Source organism: Uloborus diversus, chromosome 5 (assembly GCF_026930045.1).
Source record: "Uloborus diversus isolate 005 chromosome 5, Udiv.v.3.1, whole genome shotgun sequence".
Taxonomy (NCBI): domain Eukaryota; kingdom Metazoa; phylum Arthropoda; class Arachnida; order Araneae; family Uloboridae; genus Uloborus; species Uloborus diversus.
Genome location: NC_072735.1, coordinates 60,043,001 through 60,061,901, shown reverse-complemented (window position 1 = coordinate 60,061,901; position 18,901 = coordinate 60,043,001). Strand labels below are relative to the sequence as shown.

General features: G+C 30.0%; 1 protein-coding gene across 1 annotated transcript in view; it reads right to left on the bottom strand.

Annotated features, from left to right (window-relative positions):
• Positions 1-1,120: 1,120 nt before the first annotated feature.
• LOC129222263 (formin-binding protein 1 homolog) overlaps positions 1,121-18,901 on the bottom strand; it is an 85,969-nt gene continuing 68,188 nt past the window's right edge. The window contains exons 6-14 of the mRNA XM_054856742.1: positions 17,128-17,232; positions 16,886-17,014; positions 14,627-14,773; positions 11,141-11,350; positions 5,616-5,734; positions 4,376-4,508; positions 3,027-3,184; positions 1,525-1,658; positions 1,121-1,278 (exon numbers count right to left, since the gene is read on the bottom strand). Of these exons, the coding sequence (XP_054712717.1) occupies positions 1,121-1,278; positions 1,525-1,658; positions 3,027-3,184; positions 4,376-4,508; positions 5,616-5,734; positions 11,141-11,350; positions 14,627-14,773; positions 16,886-17,014; positions 17,128-17,232 (1,293 nt within the window). The remainder of the gene's footprint in view (positions 1,279-1,524; positions 1,659-3,026; positions 3,185-4,375; positions 4,509-5,615; positions 5,735-11,140; positions 11,351-14,626; positions 14,774-16,885; positions 17,015-17,127; positions 17,233-18,901) is intronic.

Here is an 18,901-nt window from a genome sequence, read left to right as displayed (position 1 = left end):
TCGCCAATTTGCTATGTTCATTTGCTCGCCAATGTCACTGTTTCAGGTAATTTGGTAATTCACTCGTCCATGTTATGATAATTAGCTAGGCAAAATGTTCTTACAATTGGAATAGAAAAAGAAAAAATTGAATTTTCCAAAAATTGCTTCGAGGTGCTCAATCCTATGCTATGAACTAATTATGTGCCAAATTTCATAAAAATCAGTCGAGTGGTCTAGGCGCTATGTGCATAACAGACATCCATAGACACAGGCATCCAGAGACATAGACATCCAGAGACAGAGACTTTCAGCTTTATTATTAGTAAAAAAATGCTCTTTTTTGCTTTAAAAAATAGTTTTTTTCTCCCATTTTCAACACACATAGCTATTAATTAAAATGTGATTATTCGAATTTTCAATTATCTTAATGGGGTCTGGTCCCAACTAATTTGAATAATTTGAGTTCCACTGTATGAGAAAGTAAATAATTTCACATAGAGCAAAAAATACATCAAATAAATAAATAAATAATAAAAAAATAAATAAATAAAAATAAAAATAAAATTGAAAAATAAATAAATAAAAATAAAATAAAATAAAACAAATAAGAACAAAATGGTAATAATAATAAATAATAAGTTTTCTTTTGGGAGCACTCCACAAATGACCTCACACTTTGAGGGGGTTTTGTGAAAGTATGCTTGTTGGTGACAAGGGGGAGAGCAAGGAGGGAGAGGGTAACAAGAAATATAACATTGCATTCTTTTAACGGAAATATGTTTATGAAAAATAGCCTCACAGTTGACAAGGGGAGGGAGTAAGATGAAGTATGACACGTTGTGACAAAGAGAAGAAGGGGGGGGGGGGGAAATATGTGAAAACAAAGGTTTGACACCTAGGAACAGCCAACAGCCCCTTGAGTAAGAAAAATGTTTTGGATCATTTTTAAAAAATCAAGCTATGAGATGTTAATTACCAATGTACAAGCGACAATCATTTTCAATTTGAATTTACATTCCCAAGAAAAAAGAAACTTTAAAGAAATTAAGCTTTCTGCAAAAGACAATATGCACTACTGTTTTAGAGGTAAAATTAAGTTGAAGACTGAAAAATTACTTTTTTGTTCAGAAAAACACTGCTAACAGCTGTTGTACAAGAAACATTCAATGTATGAAGTTGGAACAAATCCTTCTTCCATATTTGATCTCCTTACACGTGTCCAACCATCACCTTGATCTAATTCCACAACTTCAAATTCTTCTTTTTCTTCCATTGGAATTGAGCCTTCACTTTGTGCTAAAATATTAAGAAGCACTTTAAGAAATTTTGATACATCTTTACCACATAAATTCTATTGATGCAATTTATTTAACTTAAAAATATAATTTTACTTTCAAATAAGTCATTTAAAAATTATTAACAATGACAGAGTTGAATTATTAAAAGTGACAAAAAGAGTTACAACTTACTCAGTAAAAATATCTGAAATGATTTTAGCTGTGAAACTAATGACCAACTACTTTTGAAAATTCAGTAACTCACCATCAAACGGATACAATGCTCTAGCAGTTCCTAATGCTGGTAAGGGTTCAGATTCATACTCTGTGACACCACCATTATCATACTCTGCTTCTCCAGAATTATTCCCCGTGTTTCCATTAGTACCAGCTGTAGGCCTTAAAAAATAAACAAAATTAAAAACATAAATTCCAAGAATTTTCATAGGAAAAGAAATATTTTATATACAGAACAAAATATTAATGGCACACTTCAAACTTAACTGGCAACAACGTAATTACTGAGTAACAATAGACAAAGCAACATAAGCAACAATTTGGAATGAAAGTTTTCTAAATATATTTATGAGTCACAAAAAGTTCTTTTCTAGAAAAATGTGCAAGAAGATATCTGGCAAAAATAGCACTTAAAGCAGCATTTAACTATCAATATTTATAGATTGAAGAAATTGGTAAAGATTTATGATAAATCTTTTAGTACTTCTTTTGACCCATTGTAAACATTCTCATTGATTTTGACTATATTTTCATCCATAAAAATTTCTAGAGATTGAAATATATAGGAATTTCTAAATTCAGTTTCTCTATTTTTGTCACAGAATTTTCTTTTTATACACTGAAGAAACAGTTCTATTGTCCAAAATATTATGCAATTTTCATTGTAAATATTTGCCTAAATGGATTGTTTTTCTTCTCCCAAAACCAATTTATATTCGTAGAAAGCAAGGATATTCGTTCAAAATCGAGTAAGTAAGTTTTGGAATAAGCTTACATAACCATTGATTACTAAATAATTGATAAAAGCTCTTTCTAGAAGAAAGTCATATCATTACTGATATTAGAAAACTTTTGAACAAAATAGTGAAATGGGTACAAAGTAAATCAGTTGAAATCATTTTAGTATAATCAGGGGCGCTTACAGGATTTTTTTAAAGGAGGAACCGGTAATCCTTGGGACCTTTAATCAGTTAATATTATGAAGAAACTTTATGTGTTTTTAGAAATCAAAATCTGAGATGCTATCAATGATCATCAAAGATGAAATTACCAATTATTCAGAGGTATTTATTGAGGTGGGCTACTAATAGTAAAATGACAGTAAATAGTTAAAATATTTAAATGATCGCCACTCTACTAGTGTTTTTGTGGTTGATAAAACATGTATATAAATGCAACAGTGTCCTTTTAAACTGCTATGGTAGCTGCTAGTAACCCCCCGCCCCCCATTCATTTTTGCCTATACTCAAGAATAATCACTTTTTTTAATAAGTTTAGTTTGTGTACATATTTTCTTGTGAACCAACAAATCCCTTTGCAGGTCTGACAGTAATAGTATCGTTGAGCACACCCTAAAAGATTTTCCATTCTAAAATAAGCTTAGGTTTTGATAGTTCTCATTTCATCATAACACTTTTTGAAATTCCACTCTGCTATAATTTTTCATAACTGAATCGTTCTATAATAAGATTTTAAAGCCTAATTTATGAAATTCCATACTACATAAAATTAGAAAGTTACTTGACATACTCTCGTGGCAAAGGTACAGCTGGAGCTGCAGATTTGTTCGTATGATTAACACTAGAATTTGATGTGCTCCTAGATATGTTATCCTCAGAGATGTTATTTCCATTCTTTATCTGCACATCTGTAGTAAGTGTTTTTCCTTCTGCATCAGCCAAATAACCCTGAAAGACAAATGATTGAAAATTAACAAACTAAAATTCAAGGCACGCTTTTAAATAATAATCTCTTGTGATGTTAGAGTGAGTTCTAGGCTATGTGTAAAGGATTTTTTAACCATTATACATATTCATCATTACCAACTTTAAGAAAGATCTTTATCTTACCAATTCAATGAGATAGGATGAAGGTATACTGAGCTTTTAGGTTTGAAAACAAATATAATACAATTTTTTATAAAACTAACTTTTTTACCTTATGAGAATAAAATTACTTTTCTCCAGAAAAAGCATGTTTTGATTTCAGAAACATGATAAAAGCTTTAAAGTTTTTTTATAAAGTTTATCATATTTTTTCTTAATGGAACTGCTTCACATTGCAATTCTTTTCTATCCCTCAAAGGTCCTTAGTTGTTACCATGTTCAAAAACAGACCAACTGTAGTACCTTCACTCTTTGCTTCATTATATTAAAAGAAAAGAGAGAGCTGGATCAGTATGGGTTTTCTAAATGGATTAGCCTTTTTGGTCAAAGTAAATAAGTCAAAAAACAATAACATTGTACTCTTAAAAATGTTATTTTCTTAACCCTACATGTTCTAGAGAGCATAATATAAAATTTTAAATGATAGAAAGTTACATATACAGTAAAATCCCTCTAACGTGGACACTAACAGGACAATTTTTTTTTGTCTGCAATAGAGAGGTGTCCGCAGGACAGGGGTTTAATAACGTTATTTGCATTGGAACTGGGTAATAAAAAATTGTCCACATAAGAAGGGTGTACGCTTTTGAGGGGTGTCCGTTAGGAGGGGTTTTACTGTATATTACTCTTATTCAAATCTTTTTTTTCAAAAGCAGATATGATCTTACAGAACTAAAACAATAATGTTCATATCAAAATTGCAAGACAAGAAAAAGATAGGGGGAAAATATTGAATACAAGATGGAGCAAATTATGCAAAACATAATGAGAAAATAAGGAAATTGAATGGAAGAAATAAAAATAACTAAAATTATTAATGAACTAAACATTTTCCCATTTACTTTGGATAAAAGTTTTTATCCAAAGTAAATGTAAATATATTAAACATAATTGCTTTAGATTAAGATTTAAGAATGATGAGGTAAGAAAGAAAAAAAGCAACATGTAGAAAAAGCAAAAGCAAATAAAGCTGCAAGCGGGTAAGACAGCAACCTGATATTTATGCAACTGGCTTTGAAGTTTTTCTATCCTAGAATTGATTTCCGGTAGTTGTTGTTCAATGCTTACTGGATCGCCAAGAGCTGGATTTTGTTCATATGCTGCTTTCATTTTTAAGAGCCCATCTCTGAAAGGAAAAAATGAAAAAACTACGCAAAATGCATAAATATTATTAAATTTTAATTTCTTGCACACATCATTTCTCAAAATGTCTTCAAGAAAGGAAATGTGATTGACAAGCTGCAACAAATTATTTACGGCTTTTTTAAAAATAAAAACAATTTTGTTATCACATTGGCAAAAAGGTGAAGAATACACAGAAGAAATAGAACGTGGACTCTGCTCTCTTTGACACACTAAACTCCTGACAACTTCCTTTCTGCATGTGTAGAAGAATAAAGTGTTTAGAAAGCAATATTTATTCTTAAACAAATAAACAACTAAAATATTAAAATTTAATTTTTCATTTTTACTAAATAGTAAGAAAACAAAATGCAATTCCTGATTTAAGAAGCAGATATACATTAATATCAAAATTATTAAATTGTGTAAATTAATAACTATTTTGAGTTCGGGTAGCAGAAACTGCATGATGCTGCAACATATGCCACAGCTTATTGAGAAAGTATGCTGACTATTGCTCAGTTGGGGTAAAAAAACTTAAACCTTTTTTAAAAAAAATAATTTCACATTTCAGCGAGCAAAGATTCATGTGTATTTCCTTTGATATAATTCTTTGGCAGCATTTTTCAGCATTTCTCAGTGCTGATTTAGACTTTACGATTAATATAATGTTGGTTCATCTTGCAGACTATGTTGAGCTTATTTAATTTATGTTGCAGACTGCAGGAAGAAATTCTGCTGTTTAGTTCTAAGTCATGTACACAGATGGAAAGGATTTTTGAAAACAAGAAGTTGAACATTGTTGAGTACATACACTTTTGAAATAGATTAACCAACGCCAATTTTACAAGAGCACTCTTTTTATACACACAAAATAACTTCAGAAACCTTATTTTCTCTTTGTGTTAATTACTTGTTTACTTCCCAATACTTATAGACAATACTTTAAGTACGGATTAAGTGTTAAGTAAATTTAATTTTTATAAATTTGGTTTAACTTGATTGTTTTTAAATTACTTTCTTAAAAAAAAAAAAAACGCAAGCTATTATAAAAATAACATAAGTTATTGAGATGAAAAAATTTTGAGCACATCACAAATGGAGAACTCACTTTGTAGCAGTTTCTTGGGAGATTTGAACAGATATGTTATCAATTTTTTGACCGAGTTTTTTCTTCCTTTGGTTAGGTGGTAAATCACTGTAGTCATCCTTGAATTCATCATTATTATTCTACAAAAACAATTTACAATGTAGTAATGAGGAAAACTTTTTACACGGGTCTCATTTGCAAAGAAAATTAAAAAACTACAACACAAAGCACAGACATTTTAAGATTATTGATGCACACAAAAACATTGAAAATTATCCTATGTAATATTGAGTAAGAAAATTTCCTTTTGTTTTATACAATATTCTGGTTAAGTCTAAGGCATTTTGAAAAGTTTAAAATAAAAACATTTTACTTCACTTTTTTCACACAAGTTTTCTAATTAAATATTTTTCTTCAAGTTTTCTAACTAAATATTTTTCTTCATCAGGTTTTCTAATTAAATATTTTGATTTACACAAGTTTCCTAATGAAAGATTTTCTTCAGGGAAGTTTGCGAGTAAAAGATTAGTAAAAAATGGTTATTCAAAATTAGTGTGAATGTTTGGAAGGTTGCTATCCTCCAAGTATCTTATCAACGGGTTGATAAAAAAAGCAGCTTTTTCATTCCTTTTCCAATTTTTAAATCAATTTTTTAACCCATTATTTCTTTGCTGATTTAATTTGTACTTCATTGTTCTTCTGGTAATAACATGAACTTTTAGTGATATTCATTATACACCTAGGTGTTTTTAACTTCCCCAAAATCATAAAGAGAAATTTTTAAGAACAATCTCTAAATTGGTGTAAAGCAAAACAGTCATCCATTAATGTGTTTCCTCCAAAGCACTTTTGGTTTTTATATGCTAAGAAAATAAGCATTAAACAGAAAAGCCATTAAACTTATAGAGGAATTTTTAGTACAATTGAGTGCTTCAGAAAATGAATAAATGCTATGTACAACACTAAGTAACCATAAGAAATGGACTTGTAGATTATCTATGTTTTTTCTTATGGTTAAATTGCATAGCGTTTAATTTTTTAATATATACCTCAGCATTTTCCAGAAATGCATTTACATGATAGTGATTGAAGTTTTTATTGACAGAATATTTTTTCTATGCATAACCAAGACCAAAAACTAAGCTTTACAAATTTAACTTCTGTAAGTAGAAGTTTTGTTGCAGCCTTTTCAGCTTTGAAGTACCAAGTTCCACATGATTCTTTCTCATGTTAAACTTACAAAATATACCAAAATTTTAAATATATTTGATTCACAGTAAGAGAAAATAAATAGTTCTAATAAAATAAACAGTAATTATAGTACTTTTCCAAAAACTTAAAAATCTCACGCCTCAAAATTTTCAATTTAATTCTGAACAAAGCAATTTATCTAAGATTAAGGCAAGAGTACAAACTAACATTTTTGAAGACAAAGAAAGTTAAGCTGAACTTGTTACTTACTCAGTAATTTAAGGAAGATTTTCCAGCAAGAGAGAGAAAAGAGCATAGGTAAAGAGGAAATAAAAACACAAAATTTAATTTTTTTAATGATGATAGAGAAAGCTAATTCATTTACATAATTATTCATTCATTTCATATGAAAATAAGCATATCACAAAGGGCATTCATACAACACACTTTTAAAAAATGTAACAAACATTCAGAAACAATTTCAAAAATCTCTTTAAACACAAATTTAAAAAAAGTTGTGCATTCCATTCAGAGTGATCAACTTCAGTGTTAGTACATAATTTTTTTAAAAGTAATATTAAACTTCTCAAAAACATTGAAGCATTCAAATAATTAGCTACAAGTTGCTATATATGTACTAATTTCCAAAATAAAACATCACTGTCAAATATTATAATACAACAGCATAAAATCACTGATGATACACTTAAACAATGGAAAAGTCCAAATAGACAACTAAGTTCCAAAATGATATTAAAATAAATAAATAAAGATACCTCAAAATCTTTTAGAATTTTTTTTGTCTTTTTATAAAGCAATAGCTCTCTTAAACCACCACATATAACCAGGGGTGTTCCCATAGGGCCATATATGCCATATCTCCATATATGCCATATATTCTCAAACATTTTTTAGACATACAGCTTATACCCTCAAGCATCAAAATTCTTCGTATTATGACACATTATTCATACCATCACATACACATATTGAGAGTAATGGATTACTGGGAGTATATCCTCAGAAAAATAGATGGGAACATCACTGCATATAATTACAGAATATAGTTTGTTTCAATATAGATATTCAAATTAGAAATAGCAGACTGAATGACTTTTAAAAAATGTGAAGAATTCACAATCTTAGTAACTTTGGTTGAAGTTGGAAAGATTTTTAGTGAGTTTATAAAACTAAAATTAGAAGAAAATAATACTTAATAAAATGGCAAAAATGCAAAGAAGGGTCATTCCATAGAAATGTCAACCTCAACTTCAGAATTTTTTTTTCTCTAAAAGCCCTAATTGTGACCTATCATTTCGTTCAGCATACTTTCTAGTACATAAATCTAGTAACAGTTTGCGAAAATTTCACTCGGTGTTTTTTTTCTGGCTCTAAACATGCGAGGTTGTAGAAAAGGCTTAGCATACACACACACACACAAAAAAAAAAAAAAAAAAAAAAAAAAAAAAAAAAAAAAAAGCATCTAAGTGTTTTGTGTAATGTAAAATTTTTTGCAAATTTTTAAAAGAACTATGTTTATTCTAAAAGATTAGATGTTGCCCCAATAAAATTGACTGCTCTTTTTGCATACATTATAAGATAAGTATTTTAATTAGTTTGGTTATTTCACTGAAAATATTTACGTTAGTCACGAAAATGAACTGCTTAAAAACTAAACCAGATGATTAAACCAGACAGCACTTTTATTTACTTACAACTGTGTTACATCTACTTAAAAAGTGCAAAATACTTATTTTAGTATCAGTACATATAAAATAATTAGTGTGACTAACATAACATATGAGCTGTGACTAATGTAACAGTTTGCATGTGACTAACGTAACATTTTAAAAATGACTGCTAATATTTAAAACATATTCAATTTAATGTAATATTTTCATGAACAATTTTGAATAAGTAGATATAAGTATTGATTAAAAATATTTAGGGTGAAAAATACAGTAATATTACATTGTAGACCTTCTGTCTACGTAAAAAAAAAACTTTTTTAAAGGTCTTTAAAAAGATACTTTCAATTTAAAGAATTATTATTTGAAAAAAAAAAAAGGTGAGTAAAGCAAAATGAGTACTCTGCTGAATGTGCATTCAACACAAGAATCCAAGCTAAAGAATTAAGAAAATAGAAAAACAGTCTTAACAAAGGAGAATGTCTCTATCTCCACCTATTACTAAAATGAAGTAATGGCAGCTCGTTGGAAACCATTTGAAGATGTTACATGATGCAGTTACAATAAGCGCTGCAGCAGTATATTTCAGAAAATGCATGAATGATCATTTAGAAATTTAAAGATTTGCTGTGATTTCTCGAATTAAAATGCTTTCCGCAAAAATATTCGAATATTTTTTTTCAATATTACATTTTAATTCAGGATGCTGAACACTATTTGTTCAATGAATCAGTAAACTTTACAAAATGATATGCTGTTGAAAAGTACTACGGAGTTTCTTATGACGATAACTAGTATATCAGCTTCATACTAGAATTTGGTGAAAATATCAACTTGTATAAAGTTAACTTTTTAAAAGAGCAATATTTAGGATTTAATTAGCTCAAAAATGATTTTATTCATTTAGTAAAAGCAGTTTTTTTATTCATTCTTTTTTTTTTCGCGCATTCAAATTGAGTTAATTGAACTGAATCCTTCAATTCAATTTCTTACACTAATATAGAAAAAAAAAAGTTAAGAAAGAACCACAATGCAACATAAAAAAGGTTCCTAAAAGGTGTAAAAGTAATATAAAAACAAGATATTAATTACAAAAAGTTTTTTTATATGCATTCATTGCTTGTTATTCGATGGTTACGTTAGTCACGAAGTTTTTCATAAAAGTACCATTAAGGGCCAAAAAAGATTCATCTGCAAAAAATCTGCAGTTTATTTTTAAAAATAGACTGTTCACCTCTTACAAATATATCGGCCAATTTTAAATGCCTGCGTAACTTTCAGAAACGTTTGCCTTGTAACATAAACATTGTATCTCAAGGTTGCAAAAATGTTATGTCAGTGACGATGCCTTTTTTGGTGAAAAAATACCTGCCAGCACTTATTTTGCTCCAAATTCTTGATAGAAAAGAAAAATAGTCACCTTGTATATTTTTAATCTGCATATTAAACCAAAAAAAAACAAAAATATTTTTATTCCCGGTGTACGTAAAAAGAGTAAGAAAATTAGCTGCGAATGTTATGTTAGTCACTATGGCAGTGTAGGCAAACCGTTGATCTCGAGCTTGTTTTCAGTCGCTTGCTACAACAATCAAGAACTTGTTCTTTTTTTTTTGTCCTGAGTACCATTAGTAAACATTATTTTCTGCAAAAGACTCAACTTCTAAAACAAAGTTTATTCAAAACATTTTTAGAACTTGTTAACGCTGGAAGTGCTACAGTTTCTAACATTTAAGAGGAAAAGAAAAACAAAATATTTTTGACTTTTGTTTTCAAAAAATGTCCACAAGAGTCATTACAGATTTACTGATCAAGCTCAGTTTGAATGTTGTAGAAATTTTTTAAGTGGGAAAACATTGTTTTGAACAACATTTTACCAATGGCACAGAGAGGGGAGATTTCCTCCCCCCTCCCCCGAAATCAATCTTAGTGTTGGTCAAGCTTGGAAAGTAGATCAGCACAGAATTTAGGTTGCTGATCACTGCACTATGGAATGACCCAGAACTTAATTTGTAGTACAGCATTGATATTTGAATAATTTCTGTTTACTGTAATAATTTTTACAAAATGGTTGCAATTTTACAATGGTCCCTATATAAACTTACCTTATTTCCTTCATATTTTAATTCCAGACTCAAATTTGTTTGAATATGTTATGTAATAATTATGGAATAATTCTTCAAATTAGCAGAACTAACTAAGTTTGTTGTAATACATCCAGAGAAGCTATAAAATAGTTCGTATGAGAAAACAATTGTTTTTTAAAAATATATTTCTTCAAAACTTTTGTGATGATTTGCAAACAATATAAAGAATGATATGAAAAATATGCATAAAGGAGTTCACTGATTTAAAAACAAAGTATAGTTACAAAAGAATTTACATACATAAAAAAAAAAAGATGAAGGAACAAATTCATCAGCTAAACTAACATAATTTAAAGAACATGGCTTATAGCTGTTGCTTGGGGGGGGGGGGGGGATTCACACAGCCACAATGAAACTCATTAAAAAACCATGTGATGTGGTATGATATACTCTGGGAAAACTGAACATACTTATTTATCAATATATAAACTAAACGACAGATATCATTCAAATAATAACATACTAGCAGGCAAAATATCTATCAACTACAAAAGTTGAGCATTTAGTTCAAAAACAGCAATACCTTGTTGGCACTGAAAATGGAGAAAAGTCCTCCCCTCTTCTTAATCTTTTGTGTTGAAATTGTACCCTTTATTGTATCACTTTTCCCCTGTAATAATATTGGAGGAGATGTGGCAGTATCCGTTATTTTAGTGGGTATAAGTTCTTCCAAAACTATATCACCAGGGATAGAGTATCCAGATTTTAATTTTCCAATCACAATGTTGCAGTCCTATGAGAAAAAACAACCATGAGATTAAAACCATAATGGTAGGTGTAGTTTGCACAAAATCAATCTAAAAAATATTATTTTCAAATTATATGTTTAATTGTTCTATTTAGTTTAAAGGTTTTAAACAGATTATTTACTTTTACTTCATTTAAATGTTTTACTCTACTTTACACTAATCCATTTAACACATTTGTAAGACAACAAAATTTATTAAATTTCAAGTTCTTCAGTCAAACATTTAATAACATATTTTGTTTGAATCCTACCAACTTCATCTTTGGGTTCATAGGTCCGTACAGCACCTGAAAATTGGAGGTGCCACTGTACCCATGGGTTTAGATTATATGCAGAAGATTAAAATTCCAGGTGGATTTCCACATAAAATTTTGAAACATTAAGCATACAGAAGGACTTTAAAAAAATATTTTTTCTTCAATTCTTCCTTTTTATTCTCTTTAGTTTGGAACTATACACTCTGAAACACCAAATGTTTGCTAGTCTAATATCAGCATTATTTCTTATGAGATAATCAGCATACCATGGTGTCTCACTTGCTGTGTTTCAGTCAGTTGAAAAAAAAAAAAAAAAATCAGAACAGAAAAACCAAATTTCTAAGTATTACAAATAGATTGCTGCTAGTTATAAGATCATCAATATTTGTTCAGAAAAAAAAAAAAAAAAAAAGGATGAAATGTGTTAGCACAATTTTAAATATATGGTACATTCACAAACCTGAGAACAAAAAACACCTGAAAATATAGTCAAGTTAAAATATATATATATAAAAAAGCAACGAAACAAGCCAGAGGAACCTTAACAATCGCAAAATGTTCACGAAGAAAAGAGTGTTTAGAATAGACAGAAATATTATTAATACAAACTTTGCTCAAAAATAAAAAAAGTTAATTGCATGGCAAACAAATTTCAAAACATAAAATTTTGTACAAACTAACTATATCTGATGCATAAAAATAATTCATGTCGTATCAGCATATGGCTAGCAATATGGGATTTTTACTAATGAGGAATAAAAAATTATAATTCATTAAAAATGTCAAATTAAAAAAAAATGAATTTTTTTTAAATATGTCTTTGTACATTAGAATTTCATCAAGCATTGAAACTACAATTGGATCTCTGTTTAACGACAGTCTATTTAACGATTTTCTCTATTGTAAGACGACTTTTCACGGTCCCGGATGCTCCACTATAGTTTTAAAGCACTCTATTTAAGGATGCATTCTACTTAAGCAAAATTTTTTGTGGTCCCTTGAAAGTCATTAAGTAGAGAGTCAACTGTATATACAGTGATACTTAGATAAGTTGAAGTTGCAGGGAATGCGAAAAAAATTCTAGTTATCAAAAATTTGCCTCATTGAATTCAAAAACAAAACTGTAGAATAATATAAAATACTACCAATGACAACCATTAAATTTATAATATGATCAACAAAGTGATAGAATAATGTATCAAAGATAATATAACATCTCCTCAAAGCACCAGTAGGATATTTTATTATTATTCCTGGGATTAGATGTCTTACTGTTCTTCTGATGCGACAATATATACTTGACCTAATCAATGTATAATATGATGCTATGAATTCTAGAGTTTGAATAGGTTGGAAAACACATTTATAACTTTACGTTAGATATAACAATTTTTACTTACCAGGAAAAAAAAACATATTCTAAAACGAAATTCTGTTATAAAACATTGCTTTCAGAAAAAATTTGTTCTTTTGTTAAATAGTTCTTGGATACTTTTTAAAGCATCAAATAGGGAGGAAAAGCATAAACAATTGAAACAATTTTTTTTCAATTTTTCAAAATTGTTGAAAACTTATAAAGGCACATCAAACTTTAATGAAATTTCCCTAATCTTTGCTATGCTACAATCAAATAAATTCAACTTTTTTTGTAGATTAAAATTTTAATTATTCTATTAGTCTATTTTAATGTTCAATTCCAAACGTTCAGGAATCAATGAAAGGGTACAAGAAACATTAGAATTTTTATAAAAACGAAAGGAAAAAAATCAGTCTTGGAAAGACCAGCCGCTTTGTAGAATACCGCATAATCCCAAAAATAGTCCATAATCCTCCCTCTCCCATTTTCACTAAAAGTGGAATTATTCCATAATTCCAAATATACGCACCCCTCTCTGTAATTTTTAAGTCCCAGTTTCAGGCTGTCCTTAATCAAAGCCTTGGTTTCCCCCATGAGCAGGTTTTCTTTTCCATGGAAGGAAATAAAGTAAACAATAATTTGAAAAAAAAATGGCCAAATTATGTGCTAATAATTGATTTCAAAGAATTATTTGATCCACTTTGTCTAGACGGCTTTTGATGCAACGCAATGGCGCCGATTTCTTTCTTTTTGATCATACTTTTTCAGAAGAAGAAAAAAAAAAAGAAAAGATTTCGACTTATAGAGTTACGTTAACAAGGAAACTTTGACGACACTCAAGAAATAAAATTCAACTTATCCAATATTTCGACTCAACGAAATCGTCTTATCGAAAATATATAACATTTATTCTCCATTCAGTTAGACGGGAATAAATATTCACTTCGGGTAATCGAAGTTTTCAACTCATCGAAGTTCGAGTTATCAAAGTTTCACTGTACTGGCAATTTGACAAGAATCGGGGGAGGGGGGTTCAAAGGGCTACTCAATGGCAATAATGTCCAAAAATAAAGGAGAGAAAAAACAAGTCTCACTTATGTGCAAATATATTCATTTCTCAAAGCCAGTGAGTGGGGGGGGGGGGAGGGGGGAGGTCACCCATCCGGATCAGAGGCGTGCACAGAGCTTCAGTAATAGGGGTACCACTATTGGTTCTGACCTCTGCATCTAGGCCCGTCATTTAAGGGAGTCAAAAAGAGTGCAGTTACCACTCAATTCCTCTTCCACCCGCAATGACGCTACTGCATCTTAAATTGTTTTCTATGGTTTTGTTTTTTCTTCATTTTTATTTATTTTTTTCCCTTTGCTTTCTTTCTTTGAGCTAATGGGGGCACTGCGGTACCCCTGGTAAACCTTGTGCGCACGTCTATGCTCCTGATCTCCTGCATAACGAACCTGACTGCTGGCTCAATAAGATTATGACAAATTCTAAACACAGAGGGTGAAAAGTAAATTATTCACAGCATCTTACATTAAGCAGAGCTAGGATTAGCGTAAATACTCTACTAAAAGTTTTGAATAAATGAAACTTACAAAAGGTCAAAAAATTAAAGTCAGTTAAAACAATAAAGAGAAAAACTAACTTACTTCTTTAGGATCTATAGAATCTGCAGCTTGGTCTATTTCATCCAAACATTTGTTGATAAAAGGTATGACTTGTCGCTGAACAGCAGTTGTCTGTTTCATAAGATTCTGAAAACTTATTATCCTTTTCTCATCCATATCTTGTAAATCCTGTAAAACAAAATATAAATAATAATTTAATACCTATTTTCATCAGAATTAATCATACCAGATAAGCATCAAAAATCAGAAGTGCCAGACTAAGTATTTGCAGTTCAAAGTGTTCACTTAATTTATATGCTTAGTAGAGGAGATACATCGATGGCAAAACGTAGATCTTTCAAAACATCGATGGTATTGATACATCAACCAAAAAATATCCATACTTCCAAACATCCATGTTTTAAAACATCGATCTTTTTATTAATGTATAACATACATTTTTGAATATACTACACTAATTTAAGCGATACAAAAGAATACGTAATCCGTGAATATATTGAAAATACTGAACCTAAAATCATGAGTATAATTTAATAAGAATAATTTCGCAACATCTTGATATTATAGTAGGACAAAAATTGATAATAAGACAAGCACCGGTTAATACAAACTAGTTATAATAATAAGGAAATATTTTCAAGCTGAATTAAACTAAAAGTAAATTTACATCAAAAAAGAATCTAAAAAAATGTATCATAGCACTTACAGTCAGTTGAATGATGAGAAAAAGTTGTGCTAATAATTTTAAAAATAAAAAATTAACTCTAACAATTATTTTTAAGAGTAAGAAATATGTGTTGTACTGTTAGTTAATAATTAAGCACAAAGTGCAAGTAATAGAGGGTTGACTCGTTGGGGGGAAATGATAAGTAATCCCGAATATTGGTGTTAACAGTTTGGAGAGAAAGAAGTTTCTTTAATTTGTCCCCCAGAAGGGCATTTCTCTTTTCGCAGACTATCCCAACAGTCAGAGAAACATCTCTTTCTGATGGAACAGAAGTTGTTATCACTATCAAATACGTATAGAATTTTCCTTTAGTTTAAGAACTGGAGCCTTGAAATAGACTGCAAGTTCTGGCACCAGACTACTAGTGTCAGGTTCTTCCAATAGCTTTGATCTCTTCTTCACCCTCTAGTTAATCTTCTACTATCTTGTAGTGATCTTCCCAAAAATCATCCTCTACACAGAAAAATTGTGCTTATAAAACGGGTGCAAAAAAAGATTTTTTTTTTGGCAACTCCATAAGTAAATTTAATTACCTAGCAAGAAAATTGGAGCAAATTTTTTGATAATTTTCAATTAAAATGCAAAAACATCAGCATCGGATAAACATCAAAACCAAAACATCGATAGTCTAAAAACATCGAAAGTAAAACATCGATATTTTAACAAAAATATTGATGTTTCCAAAACATCGACTTCGATGTCGCACCCCTAATGCTTAGTCAAAAAATCAAAAACACACATTAGAGAAATGTGTAACAGCTCGGAAGCTCAGTGCTAGCGCTTTGCACTTTTGCAGTGCAGGCCTGGGTTCAAATTCCGGTCTGGGCACAGTCGATTCAGTCTGTCACTCCTTCAGTGGGTTGATAAAATGAGTACCAAGTGTACTTGGGAACTAACACTGGGGTTCCACATTGGGCTGACCACCTAACCCGAACACCTGCTTTGCAACCCAAAGTTCTTGGTCACAAAAACTGAAATGGGCACAGTAGGTTTTGGCGTCTACGGGCTGTTGTGCCTTGAGTAGTAACAACTTTACTGAGATTAGCAAATAAAAATAAATTGTGAGTAAAAAAATAATAATAAAACCTTTTTTACTTTTAAACTAAAGTATTGCTGGCACACTTTGCCTTACCCCTTCCTCCCTTTGCTACATGTCACACTGTTCTTCATAAGCACATTGTTATAAAATATAGCATGATGTCATACCTCTTTTTATGTCTCCCTTTCCCCAATCTCCCACATGTCACAAACTGTCCCAATTTTACAAACCCTCCTCCTCCCTCAAAGCTCAACACCACTTGTGGACAGCCACTTAAAGAGCAAGAAATAAGCCACAAACTCAGGCATTTCCAACATAACTCAAACAACTTAATACATTCTTACAAATTATTTTAATATACATCCTTCTAATGAAATAAAAATTACATTTTCGAAACAAATATGATAGCATTTTTCATGGTGTTCAATAATATTACAAAAAAACAAGAAAGTTTTTCAAAACCTGGACATAGACATCATTAAATTTTTTAACCAAAAGAATCTAAAATTTATACCTGAAAAACTTTAGGCATTAGTTCATAATAATGTTGTCTTTGTGCTTCATTTGTCATATGTAACTGCTCTTCATACTCTACTTTTGCGTTTTCAGAGGCCTGTTGTTTCGATATACTATTTAACCTTGCCTGAAAAGGTAGACGAAGAAACACTTTAGAAGATATCAACAAACTGACGAAAAAAAAAAACATTCTGTAACCTGCTTCAAGCTCTTAAAAAATAATAAATAAATAAGCAGTACCTTTTCTAATTCTATCCTGGATAGATGAAGATCAGCAAGAGCTTTTTGATAATTTTCGTTCGCTTTTTCCGACTCTTTGAAAGATTTTTCATAGCATTTTTTATTCTATAAAGAGAAAAGCAGCATTACTCACAGAATGTCAATATCCTTTGCAGCTAAAGAAGTAATGTTGAGGGGGAGGTGTACTATTTAAAGAATCAATATTTATTTTTTTTTTTTAAAAAGCAGAATGTTTCTTTTTCTTCAGTGGTATGACATTAAAAAATGATTTCCTGGGGTTGTTTAGGGTACTTGTATGGTCTGTAAAGCCTATACTGCAGTTGGTCTAGGTCAGAATACAGCATAAAAAAGGAGAAACCAATACAAGCCAGGTGATGCCAAATTTGGGCAGTCTCTTATTCAAAAAAGCCAAAATTTTCTAATTGAACTGTATCATATTATTTAGAACAATCTATATCTTATGTACCAATCCAGAGAAAATAAATACAGCAAGTGGAGCGCCTCAGATCCGTCGACCCCCTGACATGAAATCTACCAACGACTGAAAGAAATCCACGTCAATTTTTACTTCTGATTACAACAACAACAATAATAATAATAATAATAATAATAATAATAAAATAAATTAATAAATAACTTTTTTTTCTGCAGTGCAAATTTATTTTTTTCATTTTTACTTTATTTAGATCTATAACTATCTAAGATTATTTGTCCAGACACATAATTCGGGGATAATACTTTCTGTTTCATAAAAATGCATTATATGCAAGTTGAGCCAGTCAAATAAAAACGCTTTTATTCAAAAAAAAAAAAAAAAAAAGTACATCCTTTTGCTTAATATGCTTTATATTGCGTACTACTGAAGAAATAATAAGAAATATTGTAAACCGAAAGCAGATGCTAAAAGATTGCTGCAATTTACAGCAAAACGCTAATATTTCGCGTGACAAGTCGTATCAAAGAAACACAAATATAAGGAAAATATACAAACAATTCAGCATGTAAAAGAAAAATGTGGATGATTTTGGACATTTTAGTTGAAAACGAATGACTTAACTATTGAAAATAAATATCAAGTGTTTTCATACCTACTTTTGGATTTAAAAGGTTTTAAAGTAATAGCTGAAAGAATTAGCTATCATAAATCTTTTAAAATGATTATAAACTATTCAAGTGTCCTTGGAAGTAATTTGTGAATATTTCGAAGCTTTTACTGTTGTTTCATTCTACAATTTTAAGATATAGCTCAAAGTTAGTTTCATTATGGCCTGAAATCCACAAAATCCTAAAATCTGAAACGACTTCTCCCTTCTTCTGCGGATTTTTTACCCTCCACTATATAGCTACCTTTTTTTTTTCTTTTTTGAGGAGGGTTGAGGGACTGATTATAATAATCTAAAACATTTGGACGCTTTTATCAGTTTTGTTATTACTACCCATGGATTGATGTTGCTGTTACTATGAGGTAATGACATTTTAAAATTGAAATTAATTATCACAGGGGAACAGTGGTTTTGTTGCTGGGGTTTTTTGAACTGATTTCAAATGAATTTTGTACCCCGAGTTCAAATATTACATCAGTTTTTGTCCAGAAGCTCAAATTTCTAAGATATAACATTTAAATATACGTAGAACGGGTTTAAGTACATCTATAGGTCAAATAAATACAAAACATAGACTTTTTTTATTCCTATTGTATTGTACAAATAATAAGAGATTGATTACCAAACAGTCCAATTAGGCTCTTAGACATGGGTCCCTAATTTTCAAGAGC